Source organism: Protopterus annectens, chromosome 7.part0, assembly GCF_019279795.1.
Source record: "Protopterus annectens isolate FY-2018-M chromosome 7.part0, PAN1.0, whole genome shotgun sequence".
Classification (NCBI taxonomy): Eukaryota; Metazoa; Chordata; order Ceratodontiformes; family Protopteridae; genus Protopterus; species Protopterus annectens.
In genome coordinates, this window is record NC_056739.1 from 866,968,339 (window position 1) to 866,987,729 (window position 19,391).

A 19,391-nucleotide genomic window follows, 5' to 3' on the forward strand; every position below is an offset into this window, starting at 1 on the left:
GTATATTGGCCATGCATACATCTGCCTGAGGTTTCCTCCCAGGAGCCCCCATGTGAGTGTGGCTGTGATGACATAGTCACTGGTAGTGGGTTGTGTATTCCTTCCCTTTGCTAATCCTTCTGCAGCTGTTTCCACAGGATCATATTGTGTAGCATGGCACATACTGTGAACATGTGTTCACATGTGGCTGGAGAATACTGCAGGGCTCCACCAGATATATTCAGGCAGTGGAACCGTGCCTTCAGCAGCCAAAATACATGACCTATAATGTTCTTAGTTTGTGTGTGTGCCTCATTATGGCATTCTTCAGTGGGTGTGTCTGCATTTCTGATGGGTGTCATCATCCATGGTTCTAGTACACAGCCAGCATCCCCCAGTAAATGGCCGTATGGGATGCTCCCCCTAGCAAACATCTGGTGCATCTGTGATACATGCTAGATATGGGAGTTGTGATAATTGCCAGAGCTGCCAGCACACACATTCATGATAATGCCCTGGGCATTGCACACGACCTGGCATTTGATAGAGTGATACCCCTTGCGGTTGACATAGAGTCTACCCTTCTCACCGGGTGTTGCCTTGATGTGTACATGAGTGTAATCTATGGCACCCAGTACCTCAGGGTAGTGGGCTATATGGTAGAAGTGTTGCATATTGCTGGTCCTCTCCTTAGGGGTGTAAAGAAAATAAAAGTGGTTACAGGCATGTGGTAGCTTTGCATCCAGGAACTGGTGGAGTACCTTGGATGTTGATGTCTGTGAGACCCCCATTATGTCCCCAGTTGGTCTTTGGACAGTACCCGTAGCTAGTACCCTAAGAGATACACATACCTTTCTTTCCACTGGGATGGGCTCCCATCTGTTGGCTCTGGGTCTGAATTGGGGGTCAGCAGAGCTCAGTGAGTTCCTGTAGTATGTCCCTGTCCACACTGTAGGGCTCTACAATCTCCAGTTCATGTAGCCCCTGGAAGGTTAGCCTGGGCCTGAACACTCTTCTCCTTCTCAGTCTAGGACTATTGTCAGCAGCAGCAGCATTAACCTCAGCATCTAGTGCATACAGATGTAGCAGACCTGCAGCAGCCCCTAGCATTCCTTCAGTTAAACACTCCTACCTCTGTACTCCACTGGTGCAGAGTATGGGATGACATTAGATTGTAGGGTGTGTGCGACCTTTATAGTGCTCTGCTGTAGGTGCAGATGTGATTGGCTAACTATGATGCATTCTACGTGCCATATACATCATTAAGGACTGTTAATGGCCCTTGTTTAAGTGAAACAAGGGTCATCAGTAATTAAGATCTCATTGCCTTTCTCAGCCAGTTTATTTTTTTTGAACATCCTTCCTCTCTCGGGACTGTGGTGTGCCAAGCAAACGCGTGCAGCAAAAGTAAACAGTGCTCAGCACTCAGTATACATGCCTCCATGAAAGGTCATGCTCAGCATGTTGGCACGCCAAGCAAACATGCTCAAACATGATGAAACATGTACCGTGAAGGTAAACAAAGCTTAAACATGTACACCCTCCCTGCTGAGCAAAGCGCTGCACCATGCAAACTGGCATTGCTGACCTCCAATGAGCTTACAAGTCCTCAGACACATCCCCCTTTGATGTCAGCTACCTATTCTGTGGACACCAACATGGTTCTGTGCCTACACGGATGGGATCTGTGGACACGGATAGCCGTTTGAGCTATTCAGTAACCCCAGCTCATTTGTATAGGGATCCGTGCACACAACCTGGAAACAATACTGTTCCAGGCACTGTCTCCTTAACAATAGAACCATTCCACCATTGTAGATACTCCAAGCAGGGTCCTGTAATACATTACTGTCACATATTACTAAATTTCATTTTTGCACTTTTTTAATTTTTTTTTTCATAATAGCATGTGTGCACACCACGGCATGCCTTGCAAACATACCCACATTATTAAAAAAAAAAATTATTTTTAATTATTTTCTATATGATTTTGGACACATGGTGGATAGTTTTGCAAATATCTGTCTCTGCTATGCTATTTCTACCTATCTACCTGCACTTTTACAGCCCCTGTTATTTTTTACATCCTGTACATGGAATTTTTCTGTGTACACTATGGGCACCAACACGGGGTCTGCATGACTGTCTATCTGCTTCCTGGATCACTCTACCTCCCTCATTTGCATGCAATTCACCTGCTTATTAGGTGATTTGCATGCCATGGATACTTCTGTGTAGGCACGTGTGTGAGCGCAGCCCAGCTGTTTCCTGAATCATACACCTGCTTGCTTTCATATAAGCAGTGTGCCACTATGCCTACATGAAAAAAAAGTTTGTGTAGGCTTTGTTAAATTCCCCTCAAAACATTAGTTTAAACATTCCTCCTTATATCAGGCATGTGTTCAGTAATTCCTACAATTTTCTCACACATTTCCCTACATAAAATTCTGAGCACTCTGAGCAGGTAGCAAGGTACACTATATTTTCTATAACACATGTGGCAAAGCATTGTATTTCATATCTTTTATTTGTAATTGCATGTAGAAAATCTGTTTACTTATACAGTTACAATTCACACATTTGAAACAAGGGAAGGAACCTACCTTGGAACTTTTAGTCACTTTATTTATAGGTCTATAATTAGCTTTTTAATAGCACAGTCTTTGCTTCAAATGTTTCATTCTTTTGCATGCAAAGTGTGGTGTATTTCCTATCATATTACTTAATTCAGAATGATCACTTAGAACTATGCAATTATTACGAATTATTTCTTGGACAACCTTTGTCTTGATGTTGTAACTAGTAATATATCTAATAACACTACTGCCAGTGCCTTGCTCACTCACCATATTATTCTCACTACTATTTCTAAAATATGGTTTATCCAGTCTAGTTCTCTTACTATCTACATAGTTTTTAGTGTCATTAAGAATGTTATAACCATAGTTTCTTATCCGAAATTCTTGATGCATTTCTAAGACTTTTTATTATATATTTGATCATTTGTATTAAGCCTACTCATTCTAAAATGTTGGCTTTGTACAATCCCCTTAAACACATGTTGGGGATGCATACTATGCCTAAGCAATAATCTATTTGCATAAACTTTTTTCTTGTGCATACAAGTCTCTACATTTGTATCCTCTTTTACAATGTTAATAGCCATAAAATTAATTTCATTTCTTGCAAATTTCATTTTAAACTTAAGAAAATTAGTATTGTTGTCAAGGTATTTAAAAAATTCATGTAGATTCTACCTGTCCAAATTAAAAACACATCATCTGCAAAACACTTATAAAAAGATATAAACTGAGTTAAATAGTGTAAATCACTGTATATATTATGAATTTCCCAGTTATTCAATACTAAGTTGGCATATGTATATGCGACTGATGTCCCCACTGCCACCCCAGAGACCCAATGAAAAAGCTCATGCTCAAATATAAATGCATTAATATTTTAAACTATATCTAAAAGGGAACACATAGTTTCTATTTGTCTTGCTCCTCACTACTGGAACACAAAAACTGTCTTATGGCCCTATACCATAATCATTTGTTATTACTGTAAATAAAGAAGTGATATCCAATGTAAGAAAAGCAACTAATCACTCTGCTGATTAAATTCATGACATTGCCTCAATTTATGCAAAAATTCTTTCATATCTCTGATATAACTTCTTGTCTTCTGTAAGTAAGGGCTCAAAGTATGTTTTAAGTAAAGAGAGATGAGTTTTGTTATTCATCTACCACCTGAGACAATAGGTCTCATAGGTGGATTTTATGAATTTTCAGGAGCCCATATAAAAAAGGGTGACAGGATGTAGAATAGAAAAATAATTAAATGGGGACCCAACCTGGGGACCCAAGTTGATAGCAATCTCTCATTTGACAACCACGTGGCCAAAGTGGTTAGAAAAACATTTTATATAGTCCACCTAATCATGAAGGGATTCACATCTAGATCAGGGGACGTCATCGTGCCTCTTTACACATCCCTCATCAGGCCCATAATTGAGTACAATGCCCCTTTCGGGATGTACCTTACCAGACACCTGCAGCAACTGGAAAGACCCCAAAAGTACCTAACCAAGAGGATCAAAGGGCTCAAACAGATGCCATATGCTGCCCGGTTAAAGAAACTCCAGCTCTACTCAGTGGCATACCACCTGTTCAGAGGCGATCTGTGCCTGACGTATAAAGCCATGTCCAACCCGGAATTAATGGACATGTTGCACCTCAGAAAATCCAAATCCCATCGAGCTACGCACTCGAGAGACTTGAACCTCAGCACTAAAATAAATAGGACATGCTGGAGGGACAGATTCATAACCCAGAGGCTCCCTTCACTCTGGAATAAAATCCCAGTCCAGGTTAGGCAGAGTCCCTCATTGACTCTCTTCAAGAGGAATCTTGATGAGTGGATGGGAGATCGTAGGTTTACCCCGGGTATCACTTCTGTGTCACTGTTAGACAGAGGCACAGTATACTAACCTCGAAAAAGGGCATAGCAAAATAAATTTAAAATGGGTGGCGAAAGCCAAACACATTCTGGCTAGGCTTATAAATGCCCTAGGGCAGATAGCCTAGTATGAACCTATGAACCTATGAACCTAAATACATCCAAAGAAATGTCATCCATAAACTGTAATTCATATACTGCACTATTAACCTCATGTAAAATCTCATTACATATTATTTTCTTAACTTTTTTTTCCACATTTAAGAATCTTGCTTAATTTTTAAATAAATACCTTTGTCTAAAATCACAATTGCACTGCCCTTGTCTAAAAAGGTTGTAAATCTGGACAAATCATAAAATGGGGTCATATGTTAAATATGCTCTTTTAAACTTACAAAGTTACTCGAATAACACAATTTGTATTGCCATGCATTTTCTGAATGATTTGGAGTCTGAAAACCACATGTATGTCATTATTTATTGTCTTTAATCCTCGGTGATTTCCCAGAAACCCAAAAATTTTATGAGGAACAGACCAAAAATGTGAGGGAAAATTTGGACATTCTGTGAAAATCTGAACAGTCTACAATTATGTCTACCCCTTCTCAGCTGATTAAAAAAATCCACATTTGGGTACATGAGGCTCCTGAAATTCAGCAGCCAATCAAGTCCTGTTTCTTTGCCCTGCTCCTGACTTTTGCCCTACATATGGGAAAAAAAAGAAACACACCTTTTTTTTTTTTTATTTTGAACTGTAGCATTCAGCATGCTACCATTGTAGCAAGCAGTTGCTACAGTTTAGATTAGACAGGGAGTGCTACAGCACTCAGGTTTGACCACAAGTGCAATACCATCTTTTAAAAGTGAGTTTGCATTAAAGAGCAATTGGGATCGGCAATTGGCATGCCTGAACACCTTGCATCTGGGGTGATTGCCCCCTTTGTCCTCCCCTAGCTATGCTACTGGTGACTACTAAACATGGATCATATAAGAAACAATTTACCTTTTAGATATTTACAGAAGTGAGAATGGGATGAATAATTCAGAAAGACCAACAGAAAATTAATGCACAACATGTTACAAATAATGCTGCTGTTGTACTTAATATTACACTAACAGCAATATTTCTAGAGTTAATAGAGCGCTAACCAAGTTTTACTGTCAGGAAGTGAGAGATAACCATTTTCCATGAGGCACAGAATGTTTAAAGCTGAGACTTTTGTAAACTTAACTTTCAGATTACTTTAATTACTTTTAGTAATATCTATGTTAATAATTGTGGACAGGGAGTTAGAGTGAAAATAAAGTTCTTTTACAAAAAAGAGTCTCTGTGACAGAGCTCCTTTTGATGAAAGGATTAATGTAAATTATGAGAAAAGACAGAAATCTAGTCAGATATCTGTGGACTTGAAATAATGAGTGAGCATGGCGAACGACATAGTTAACAAAAATACCACGTAAAGCAAGAATTAACTCAAGTGTGGAATAATCATCACTTTGCAAAGATGTATAAAAAAATCACTGTATTTTTGTTTTGTGATGAGACCCAAAATTATATGTCAAGGAAATTAATCTAGAGGAACCAATGTGCACTGTTACAATGTACAGAAAGAAAACTGAACTACTAATCACATATGTGAAGAGAAGATGGAAATACATTTACAGTGGATATAAAAAGTTTACACATCCCTGTTAAAATGCCAGGTTTTTATGCTATAAAGAAATGAGACCACAATAAATCATTTCAAAACTTTTCCTACCTTTTAGTGTGACCTATAACCTGTACAATTCAATTGAAAAGCAAACAAATCTGTTAGGGGAAAAATATAAAAAATAAAAAACGTACAATAAGGTGGATGCATAAGTGTGCACACCCTTAAACTAATACTTTGTTGAAGCACCTTTTGATTTAATTACAGCATTCAGTCTTCTTGGGTTGGAGTCTATCAGCATGTCTTGATATGACAATATTTGCCCACTCTTCCTTGCAAAAGTGCTCTAAATCTGTCAGGTTGCAAGGGCATCACTTGTGCACAGCCCTCATCAGGTCACCCCACAGATTTTCTATTGGATTTAGGTCTGGGCTCTGGCTGGGCCATTTCAAAACTGTTGATGTGACACCTTGAACCGATGTACAAAACTGGAAGAAGGAAGGTGATGCTGATATTGATACAATGAAGTGAGTAACTGAAGCTAAGAAATACAATTTAATTCACAGAATATGTAGTCCCATGAAATAAGCAAATGTGAATGAAAGGCAAATACAGTAAGATCAGTTAATGTTATAGCATAAATAAATGGGCAGACACATCTACAGGGGAAGATTGCTCCAGTTTTTATTGCAAACATAAAGACACTGTCTTCATTAAATATTTACTAGCTTCATCGTGTGATTTACTGAAAATCAGAAACTACCCTATAGCTGAATCTTGAGCAGAAGTGTTGTGGCTACATTACATCAAAATGTGTGCAGATGTACTTTGTAAGTGAACATTACTTATCTGGTATATGTATATGGCTCTGAAATATAAACATGATTGAAGTTGCAGATTTAAAGTGAACAGGATAGCCAGTTGAATTAGTGGATGTAGAATGAGAGGAGAAACATGCAGAACTAGTAAGAGGTTGGTGTATAAAGTTTGCTTCCTCTGTAGGTACAGTACAAGTACACTTTCTTAGACAACACTGGGTGGTTTGAAGGCAAAGTCAGTAATATGCATTAAAATGGTTTAGATGTTCTTAACAACAGCCTTCCTCTAGATTCCTTAATAGCAATAGGAATAATTTCTAATGCCCTTTAGTGATTCACTGGTTTATTGGCAAATTGCTGCTTCAAATTTAAGACTGGTTTCAAATTCCCTCAGAGCTTCCCACTTAATCAAAGAGTCTTCCAGATTTCCATCGTATCACTTCTCCTTTTCTGCATATTCATCAACAGACTACCTGCACACCTGCAACAGCTTTCGATCACATGCTGACAGCATGGTTATCTATGTGTTCCCTACTATCCACAATAAAAGCACAATTAGAAAACAACATCAACTTGCTTTCTAAATTACGTAGCAATATATAATTACTTCTTGAAGTAAAACATTTCCTCTGCTCCCCAAAACTGTCTAGTACTTCCCAGTAATCAAACACCATTACAAACAGCAAATAATTTTTCTATCTGCACATTTAGCTAGATCAACACCTAAATTTCCATCATCAGATTAATATGACTTGGACAAAAAATAGCAAGCCTTTCCTGTGCTTCTATACCTTTACACATTCTCTACCCTGAAGATAGGATTGGAACTGGAAAATGTGTTCTTCAGCTCCAAGTTGAATACAGACGTCCCATTCGCATTATAGATGAAGCCTCAAAAAAAAAACATTTACATTACAAGCTATCAGCAGCATTCAGTTTCACTCTCCTTTTTGAAATGATTGAACTTCACTGTCAAACACTGGTCACAATGAAATGGCTTCCGGAATGCAATCTTCTAAATTAGTATTTACATCACTAATGTTTAAACTAAATTAGATGCCTTTCTCTGTTTTGTTAGACTTCTAATCACTAGAACCTTAAGCTTCATGTTAAGATCCATTCCTTCTTAGCTTCTGTTCACACACAACTCAGTCTTATCTTCACTGTACAGAACATAACTTCTCCATTATTGCCTTTCAACCTTGGAATTTTTCCTGACCACTTTAAAGCGGTGCAGTCTTACCCTGAACTTTGAGCAAAACTTAAAAACACATCCAAAATAAACCTAAATATAACTGTTTTTCTAGTAATGCAGCCACTTGATGGGACATCCTTTACCTATAAACATCTCTTGCCATTTCTCTATTCAACCTTTATTCTTAAATATTGATTCACACAATGCTTCTTCCCTTCCTTAACTGAGTCCTCCTTCTGTCTGTTAATCCAAATATCCAGATGTTCAATTTCTTCATACCTGACTTTCTCAAATTCTCATTCACCATACTGTCATTTTCTCATATTGTTCATCCCTATGCCCTTCTATTTACCTTATTCAACTTTTATTTCATTCACACACTGTCTTCATTCTCTAATAAAGTATTTTACCTTCTCTTGTACATTTTGAAGCTAACATCCACAGATTTTTTTAGCCCTGCTACAGTTAACATTTACTTGACTTTTTGTAGATATCTATACTTAGGATTTGTTGAATATTACTAATGTTAATGTCATATTTATTCTTGTTATTTCTTCTTGGCCTAGCTTACTATTTGCTCTTTATAATTTAATTTTATCCATTGGTTTGATTCATTAGTTTGCTGTAATAATTTTGCAGGCCAGTGAAGTTTAGGTGTTGCTAGCCCTGTGCCCTGAAAAAAAAAACTAAAAAAGATTTAGAAGTGATGTACTTCCTATGGAGTCCTTTGCTTTATAATAGCAATACTTGTTGGAGTCACCCTTCTGATATGAAGCTATCATAGGCTAGAAAGGCTGTAGAATAAAATCAAAAAACAACAAGGATTCCACACAGATGAAATGTATTAACATATCAGTCTTAGCACCTCGGCCACAACAGCCTTCAACGAGTACAAACATTTAATGAAAACACACTCCCATATATATATATATATATATATATATATATTAAATAATCATTCAATTAAATGCAATTAAAGACATGATAAAAACTGATTAGCATCAAACTTAAAGTAAAACATCACCAAAAATATTATTCAGTTTAAGCTCATTGGTAACAAAACATAAAATTAGAGTAAACATCTCCAATTTACTTCTCTGTTTAAACCCATTGGTGATAATGTATTAAATTTAAGTATAAATACAGTTTCTTTATAAAGTAAAATGTTTTTAAGTAATTTTTCATCCCCCTTCTTGATAAAAACTTGTTCTAGAATGGTGGCTTGTAATAAATTGGCATTGCCACTATGCTTTTCCATAAAGTGCAGTGCTAAAGGACTTTCCAAAGTTCCCCTTTTAATATCCCAGATATGTTCCTGTAGCCTAATTCTAAATTTTCTTTTTGTTTCCTCAATATAGAAAAGGTTACAGGGACACTTAAGACAATAAATCACACCCAATGTATAGCATGAAAAGCAACTATGTGGTCTAAATATTTTTCAATTAATTCTAGGAAAATTTAGTCTAATATAAGGACACACATTACAGTTATGACATGGTATAGTACCACAAATTGATAATGAAAGACCAAGTCTCATCACAGGAGAGACATAATACGCTTTAACTAATTTATCCCCTAAATTCTGTCCTCTCTTATAAGCTATATAAGGAACATCAGGAATAAGACTATGGATAAATTCATCTTGTAGCAAAAAAGTCCAATAATATTTAATGAGATCCCAAACTTCAGCACTTAATAAATTAAAAGCAGTAACAAAGAAGATTTTTTGTTGTTTAGTCACCCTCCTAGTTGCTACAGTCTTAAAATTAGTATTACTAACTTCTCCGGTTTCGTTGCTGCTGTTAATTTCCTTATTAAAATTTGATTGAATTAATTTATCAATTGATTCACAAATTAAATTTTTACTATAGCCCCTTTATAGGAACATATTTATTGGCTTATTAATTTGTTTCTCCAAATCTAGGCCATCATTACAAAGCCTAGATAACCGGATAATTTCTCCATAAGGTAAAGATTTCAACGTATGGGGCGGATGACAACTAGTCCCAAATAAATAGTGATTACCATCTATGAATTTCTGATGAACAGTAGTAGAAATAAGTCCATCCTTCCCTCCTGATAAATGGATATCTAAAAAATTAACCTTGGTTCCAAACTGTAAACCATCAAATTTAATATTATATATATATTGTCAAGGCTGTAGAATAGGCTGACAAACTTTTCAAGATAATCTCAAACTAAAATAAATAATTTACAATAGAAATGAACAAAAGTAGCTCTGTTTTTTTTTCCAGAATGTGGTCTGTACAACAATATATGCAAGCTGTGTCCACTGATTTATTAGATGTGTTACAACATTTCTGAGTTTCAGGCAAGTACCATTCCTGAGATAATGAAAGGATAAAGTGTGTGGAGGAAATCGATGCACACTAAGATATTAGCAAGTTAAAACAGGCACTTTTAATTAACACAGTGGCAAGTACAACTGACAACCACTTTTGCTTTTTGAGTTATGGTATCCTGCAGTGACAGTGATACTGCAAGCTGCCAAATTCCTTACATATAACAAAACATATAAATATTTTTTACTAGTAATCTTACAATGCAGAGCTACTTTGATCCTTATAGTAATTAAAGATGTTCATTCTTTCTTTGATATTCTTAAAGTAGGGTAGTACAGACAAACACAAATCTCATTACCTCTTGACACATGATTCAATCATATCACTTGCCATGAGCTTCAGACGCTGTTCTAAGTGTTTTGCAAATTCTTCTTCAGGCCAGTGCAGATCTCGAATGAAAGTTTGCAAGGCATCAAGCTTCCAGAACAAATCCTCAGATGTACCTGAGCCATTACTAGCAGAATAACACAGAAATGTGTGTTACAATCAACAACAGATAACTGAACATTAAATGCATTAATTCTGTTTATGCAATCTATACTGGAAGACGGGAGGTAATGCACAAAACAATGAAAGGAAAGTTACATTATCAAGGATGTTTTACGTTTTTACCACACATTTAACAATTCATATCAGGTTCATGTTTAGCAATAGAAATTCAAAACTAATAACAGGCCATGGTATCATACTAAAATATAATTTCCGTACCAAAGTATGATTTATATGGTAAAAACAATATACGTTAATAATCATATATAGTAGCTTGATTATTAACATTACAACTGAAGATTGCAGTTAACAACTGCATCAGACAATAACCACAACAAAGCATGTGATTATTACTGGTCACATTTTCATGCATTAAGTACAATCTTGAAAATGTCAAATACCAGGTTAGGGATAGTGCTAACCTGTGGTGAGCGAGGCTATTTGTAATAATTTTTAATGGTTGAAAATAAAGATTTCTTTTATTTAAAAAGTAATCAGTATACAGGATATTGACATTTAAATTAGTCAAACAAGGCTATAAATAAAGATTCACATGATATCTACATCATTTTGCAGCAAGGAAAATGATTCACTGCAAAAGTGTCTTACACTAATCCTCTCAGTACATCGCATATATATATTCCATAGCACTGCACAATTATCTGCTTTTTAGCAGCAGCACTACATATGAATACTTATCATTCTCACTTGTCTACTACAGATGATATTTTAAAATGAACTGCTGCATTTAAAATATAAGATAGCCTTCCTTCGCACACCACCACCATTAACACCAGATTTTGTAACATATTGAGCACACCATGCATTATCAATCCTTCCAACATTATCTATAGAAACAGAGGTTGCATGTTTCTATTATGACAATGTCAGCTGCATTACAATAATGCTTCAGGGGAAAAAGATCTCTAATGCAAACACATCTACTGCAAGGTGAACACCACACTCCCAACATGCCAGGAGTAATCTTAGGATCCTGTGCTAACAAAGGGTGACACTGCTTCAAAAAAGGAACAACTCCAAAGACATCGCTAGAAATAGGTTAAAACAAGATGGAGATAACTCCTACTGTAATAAATGGAGGAGGCAGAAAATCATAACTGAAAAAATATAGAATCAGGCATTTTGTTAATAGCAGTTTAATACTGAAACAAATATGCATATTCTGACCTACTCAGTTTGTAGTCATCTGTTCTCATTTGTACAATTACAGTCTCGTATACAATACCTGATCTCTATAAACCAGAGTGAAACCACAATGACAGTGTAATGTTAATATCTATCTAATACCTAAGGCATCCAGCAACTTAGACATAAAGAAAAGGAAGGCAGAGAAATGTGAAAATGCAACTTCCTTGTACTGTAACCACAACAGCATAGAGGGACAGCAAAATTAGGTAGGTAACAGTATTTCTCTGTACGTGCTCAGTAGTACTGAAAGTAATAACAGCCATACTGCTAGTAGTTTATGTTAGGTTTATAAATATATCGATTATGTTATCCAATGTTTTGTTAAACTTGCCGCAGGCCTGAATATGTACTGTTTGACATGGTATTTGTTTCTTAAAATTCAAAGTTTTGTAGAAAACATTAAACTTTTACTGTTTTATCTACATGGTTGGCATGATTCCATGTCTGCATATAATACCTTATATAATATGCAAGTCATGACATGTTATGGATTTTGGGAGATTTACCCACCTTTTTTAATGCCACAAGCAAAATGAATGCTATAGTCATATGGAGAGTAGATATATTTCCAAATAACCAACAGCTGAAGTGCCTTATTATTATTAAACATGATGTAAAGAGCAGCTCTAGCTGTTTTTATGTTGTATATGACAAATTATTTAAGCAGCAAGGAATGACATGTCAAGATTTACTGAGGATTTCCCTACATCACCTGTGATAGTGTCACAAATCACAGAAGAAGGACATAACCATGAGGACAATTAACAAACAGTGTAATAACTCATAGCTAGTATACACTACTACAGTTATACAATCAGATTAAGTGCAATTAAAATTACTATGTGCTGCATATATGTTCTATATTTAAATACTTTTTATGGAAAGATGTTTGATTACTGACTATATTTTCATTGTTAATTGAAATTCTTCAATAAAATTGCAGAGTAACTATTGAGGAGTACCAGCCCTGGGTAATTATGGGTAACACTGACATTTTGTCACAGTGTTCTTAACTTTAATTTAAAGTTTATTACTGCTTTCAGATTAACCTCAGATTCAAACATCTTTAGAAAACATGTTGTCATCTGCATCCCTCTGTTCTAGTCTTTTATATTTATTCCAAATTCCTGAGACTCATGCACACTAAATTAATTCCTTCTCAAGATGTCATACCTTACCTTCCTTTTATATACTGATGCTATCAGTTCTCTATGTGAGTGAACCTATCCATATCCTTTAACAAATGCATTGGACTCATAGGACAGGGCAAAATGTAACATATTAGAAGACTTGAAACTAACTTGTTAGCCTAACCTTTCTAGATAAACTACAGGGCTTTCACCAAATACCATCACAGTTCTGCTTGAGTTCAGTATTCTCTATGCTAACCCAATATTTTTGCTCCCATATATATTTTCAATGATGATAAAATGCCATTCCCTTTTACTTTATAATGCATTTGCATTCAGAAAACACTGGCCCTACAATGCATTTCAACATATAGCATAAAATACCTTCTTTAATTAAACAGCATTTTTCTGACACTGGTATATTTTAGTTGGGCTCTTTCAAAAAATGAAATAAAAATTTCAGTAATACATAATCTATTTTCAGTGGGAGTCATTGTTAATATGTCCTGCCTTGCATATGGCTGCTCATACTTTCCACAGGACATTACTTACCATTATTTAAGATTATATATGCTATTTTAACTTATTAATGAATAGAGCACACAATTAATAACCTACTACATTGCAATACTTTCTATAACAATTCATCACAGTGATGCATCACCTTCACAATTTTAAATTGCATTTACTTATATATTTTTAGTTTACCTATTTGTCGATTAGGTAAGCCCACTGGACCAATTGTTCCTTTTCAGTGGTGACCATTGACCACTATCTGGTTAAGTGGCTTGCTTAGAGTCATATAGTAGGTAAATGAAGGTAGAAGGAATCATACCCTGTTCCACAGACACAAGAAGCACCTCATTAATAGTTTGAAGCTTTAATTCTCTGTGCTGGCTGCAATTTGGAAATGTAAAATGATTACATCAACTGGCATTACTCCACCTAATATACTACAGTAATGCTTTTAAGGGTGAATTAAGCTGGTCAGATACACCTTTCATCAGAAAATAAATTGCTATTTAGAAATAGTGGTGATAAGTTAAATGATTTTGTTCTTCGCTTCTTCCTCTTACACAATTATTCACAAACTTCCAAGTTACTAATGATGAGAAAGTAGTTGTTTCATTTGTCATTTTTACTTCTGTAACAACTATTTTATGGGACGTACAAAGACTATAAAGTGTTTGGCCAAGATGGATGAACAACATGCTTTTTTTTGGTAAATATAAGCATGCAGTATGAAGTTATACCTATTATATGGGCTACTGATTTTGCTACCCCTTTTCAGATTTGGGTTTACATTTATATTTGTTTTTTATAGATAAAAAAAGTACTTCTGAGTAAATTTCCATGCACTACCACTTGAATTTCCTATCTAGCTTCTTTTGCCTTGGTGAACAAATGAAAACTGGAAAACTGAAATGTCTTCATTATCTCTTGTGCAATTCCACTTTTCAAATTCTATTCTCAGACACATGATTTTATACACTGTGCAAATGGTTCTGGTGAACTAGAAATTCTAAGAACCACTTGTACACTGTATAGTCAGTCAGTATTATTTATCTGAGAAACAGGTACTTGATTTGAGAAATGTACTTGATGTAAAAGTGCTCTATGTTAGGAGCTGTGCATTCTCAAATCACAGCCTTCATACTTAAATAAAATAAAATACTGCCATAAAATGGTGTTTGTATTGTAAAACTGTAATAATAGAGTACTATGTCCAGAGAATGTTCATATATGTCAACTTTTTTCTTACTGTCCATATAAACCATATTAATATTGTAACCCTTACACTTTTGCTATTTCTCTTTCTTTATTTTCATTGACCATTCTTTTCAGACTTCTGAAGAAATTAATAATAATAATAATAATAATAATAATAATAATAATAGTAATAATAATAATATAATAATAATACTAGTAATAATAATAATATAATAATAATACTGTTTTAGATTATGTAAGTTCTGTTCTTTATGTTCTGCTTTCAAGAGCTTATCTCTTTTTTGTATTCTAATGCATTTTATATTTATCTTGGATTAATTATTCAGTTCTTATATTTTATTTTTTTCAATTAATTTTTACAACAAATTATAAAACAATAATCAGCAAACAACAAAAACTATATATATATATATATATATATACATATATATATATACACATACACACACACAAATATGTGTTTTAACAAATTATATATAAATAACTAAGCAACAGTATATTGTACAGTATTTAAATTATAAATTAATTATATTGTATAATCTTTTTATGTATATTTTTCTAACATATGGAACTTTGTCTAAGATCTATAATATTGATTAAAATTAGAGATAAGTTTAGTTATGTCTATTTTATTTTGACATACTCCTGTATGTATTTATATCTTTCTTTAAGTTATTGGTTATTACCTTCCTACTGCTTAACATTTGCTGAGAGAAAATTTACTCTATCCACCTTAAACCAATTCTTCTTACAACGAATATATGGAATAAATATGGCATATAGAGTAATTAACAGTGGTACTCTTCTGTTCTAACATGCTGGTAAATGGTTATTAGTAGAAATACTCCTTGCCTATTCAGCCTGCTCTGTGTAAACCAGTTTGTAGTTCTCTTCCATTAAAGTTGTACTTTGTTTTACCTTACTGACATTTGCAGGGGCTCTCTCAGTACATTCACAACTACTATATTTTCTTGCCATATTGCATCTCTTACCTAATATAAAGGGGAGGAAGCAATATTCAGGCAGGAAGCAAAGTGATAGAAGCCAAGTTAAAATAATGATGTTATGTCTGAATAATGAAAATGCACACATTGGATGGCAGAATATTTTAAATTCAAGAATGATATTTAGCACACTGCATGAATGAAAGGAGGAATGAGCAAATGATCACTATAAAATGTTTTTGTTTGTGAACCCAAATATCTCAGCTCATATAATAAGTGCAGGACATTGTACATAAATAACTCTTACTATATTACTTACTTAAGAAAGCTTCTAGAACAAAACCAAATCAGCATATCCAGTTCCAGAAATCATTTAGAAAAATAAATGATTGAAAGGTTATCCATAACCATAACCAGTTTAATAGCACTGATAGCGAAAGTGAATTTTTGGTTATATGATACAGTTCATCAAAGTAATGAAGAAAACTATCATACGGGCTTTATGCATGTGTTCCATGCATTTTACCTACCCAGCCTCATTGTCTGATTACAGATAAAGCTATTAAAGTACAATTCAAATAACATTTTACTTTGGAAAAATAATTATCATATGAATTTTCATTCAATATTACTAACATTTTTGATTTGGCTATATCAAATCCTCAATATAAATAGAACTTTCTTGCATTTATTTTACAGACATTTTCATTTTTCAAACTATTGTTACATATGTGTGTAAACTACTATCAACAAATATTAGCAACAGGTCAACTATTCCAAGTACTTTGCCTAAATATCACGTGTCCATTTTGTCAACCCAGCTAAGGATTTAGTACAATAATACAATTCTGAGGTACACTGTTATCTTTGATAAAGTCTATATATCTGTACTGATACACAGAACACATGACTACAAAAGAGTAATAAATGCAATGAATTCAGTTTTAAATACATTTCATTTTAGCTGACTCTAACCTTTAGTTGTAAAAATATAAAGTTAGACAATTAAACTATACGTACTAGGATATACTTAGTACATATCACTGGGCATAAAATGTGAATTTCTGTCAGGAACTATAGTTTCAAGACAGTAATAAATGAAAAGAACTTGTTTTATCTCTATGCCTTGATTCATATCTTTTCAAAATACAGTACCATAAGCATGCAGACTAAGAACAAGAGAGGTTTGTTTTCAATGTTTTAAATTGACACCTAAACTCATTTTTTAAAACAGTCATCTTGGCATGAACATATGTTTCATTTGTTTGACATGTAAAGCTGTTCCCTGGTGACATTAGTGGGCTTATTTTGTCTGAAATAACACATGCATTGCTATAATTGCCTACGTGCATTTCCCCTAATCAAAATCTAACTCTAAAAAATTTAGAAGAGTTACTGATATTACTGGTGTGTTAACATTTAATGGAAACTGCGCACTCAGTATTCAAGAAATGTTCGTTTGTGCATGACTTCATGTAAGCTCTAAATTGCACTGGGAAAAAACAGTAAATGTTTTTGTTTCTAAGAATATTTTGATCAAGATGTAGCATAAGAAAAAGTACAAGAAGAAGAAAGGACAAACCTGAATGGCAATAACTGGAAGCTGCATGATATCCTATAAGTCACTAAATGTGTAATAAAATTATATAAGTTTCCTGGTGCTTAAATGATTTCTGAAAAAGTTTATTAAAGTGTTATGCAGGATCATTATTATTAGCAAAAGTTTAGTTTTAATATAACCACATCATTTTCATTTCTACATGTCTATATATATATATATATATATATATATATATATATATATATATATACATATATATATATATATATATATATATATATATATATATATATATATATTTGGTTTGTGGTACCTTATCTAGAGCTCTAGTTTAAACTGTACATGTGTGTGTCTGAGTACGTGTGCAACTGGGTTTATGTGGTAAAAGTGATCTCGTAGCTGAAATGTTGAAAATCTCCACCTCGTTGTCTGGTAAACATCCAAAATAGTCTCCTACTTTTAGTAGTACATAATGCAAAATAAAGAAAAACTTAATTAGCATGGTAGGAATAGCTACTATAAAATAAATGGTGCTTTATAATCTGCTCACAAGGAAGGCAAAAAAAATGGATCAGATGCAAGAATCAGTATTAGGACTTCTACAACGATAACATTATGAAACTAATATATTACATTAACTTAGGCCACAGAATTATGCATTCAAAACCCACAATGATGTGGAACCAGAAGTTAGAGTTTAATGATTTGGATCCACCACTTAGACTGCGAAGATGTTGTGTAAAATTTACCAAAGCCATGATATGATATTAATAGTACAATGCTCAGTTACAATTTGCATTTTCAAACTTTTAACAAAGTGTTATTGCATGTGATAAAAAAGGGCCACACTAAAATTATTATAAGAAATTCTATAGAAACTCCAGTATTTATATATAGTGTGCACATAACTAAGCATACATTCATGCCAAGATCACTGAAAGTTTAATGGTATCCAATATCAAATGAATACACACTCGGCATCATAGATAGCAGCCATCCATGACGGTGCAGAAAAGCTAGGCATTTGAGGGAGGTTAACTGGCAGATTTGGTACTTTAGGAAGATTCATATTTGGAAGATTCATATTTGGAAGATTACTTGTTAAACTCCTGCAGAAGAAACAGACATAAAGAAAAATACAATAACCGTGGTAATGCAGATGCAGCAGAAGCATATGACACTCTCAAACAAATCGGGAGACATTTACAGCAAGACAAAAAGTTGAAAACAAGTAAAACATTTCTGTAAGCATGATCATGTAAAGAGTGTTGTGAAGTTCTACTCACAGCAACAGAAATGAAAAAGTGACTTAAAAGATAAAAGAATGGACAAGTTGAAAAGCAGCAAACTAAGAGAAAGTCAAATACCCACACAGAATAAAAGTGTAACTTGTACTGTTGATGGCATTTCAAAGCACAGACAATGATGTCTAACACATTAAGGTAAAGAAAATTCAGAAATGTTAAAATGTTATAGTGAAATTCCATATACAAAGGTTAACCAGGAGAAGATTATTATTAATGAAAATGTATTGAAATCTGACTTAACTTTCTCCTTTTTAAATTAAAACTATTTTCAAAGGTACTAAACTAAAACTTCTCCCTAAGTATGTTTTGTAAAATATTTTCCCTGATGATTAAACATCTTTCAAGATTTACACATGAGATTTTATTATTGTACTGGTCACATTATGTTTCTGCTACAGAATGCTATTTTGTGAAGTGACACCTACACTGTGAGTTACACCTATGTCCCTTGCATTGTCAATTCATCTAATATAGATTGGTCTTGGAACTTGCAACATCTTTGACATCAGCATCAGCAGCAACAAGGTTGGCAATAGACATGATCAGCCTTGC

At 34.2% G+C, this 19,391-nt stretch overlaps 1 protein-coding gene across 15 annotated transcripts in view; it reads right to left on the reverse strand.

The window, feature by feature from the left end:
- The window catches only part of CADPS (calcium dependent secretion activator), a 2,296,269-nt gene that overhangs the window by 407,991 nt on the left and 1,868,887 nt on the right, over window positions 1-19,391 (reverse strand). For 9 of the 15 annotated variants that reach the window (XM_044077426.1, XM_044077425.1, XM_044077433.1 and 6 more), the window contains 2 exons: window positions 18,507-18,641; window positions 10,767-10,922 (listed from right to left, as the gene is read on the reverse strand). In XM_044077426.1, the coding sequence (XP_043933361.1) occupies window positions 10,767-10,922; window positions 18,507-18,641 (291 nt within the window). The remainder of the gene's footprint in view (window positions 1-10,766; window positions 10,923-18,506; window positions 18,642-19,391) is intronic. The other 6 variants (XM_044077436.1, XM_044077434.1, XM_044077437.1 and 3 more) reach the window with 1 other exon arrangement.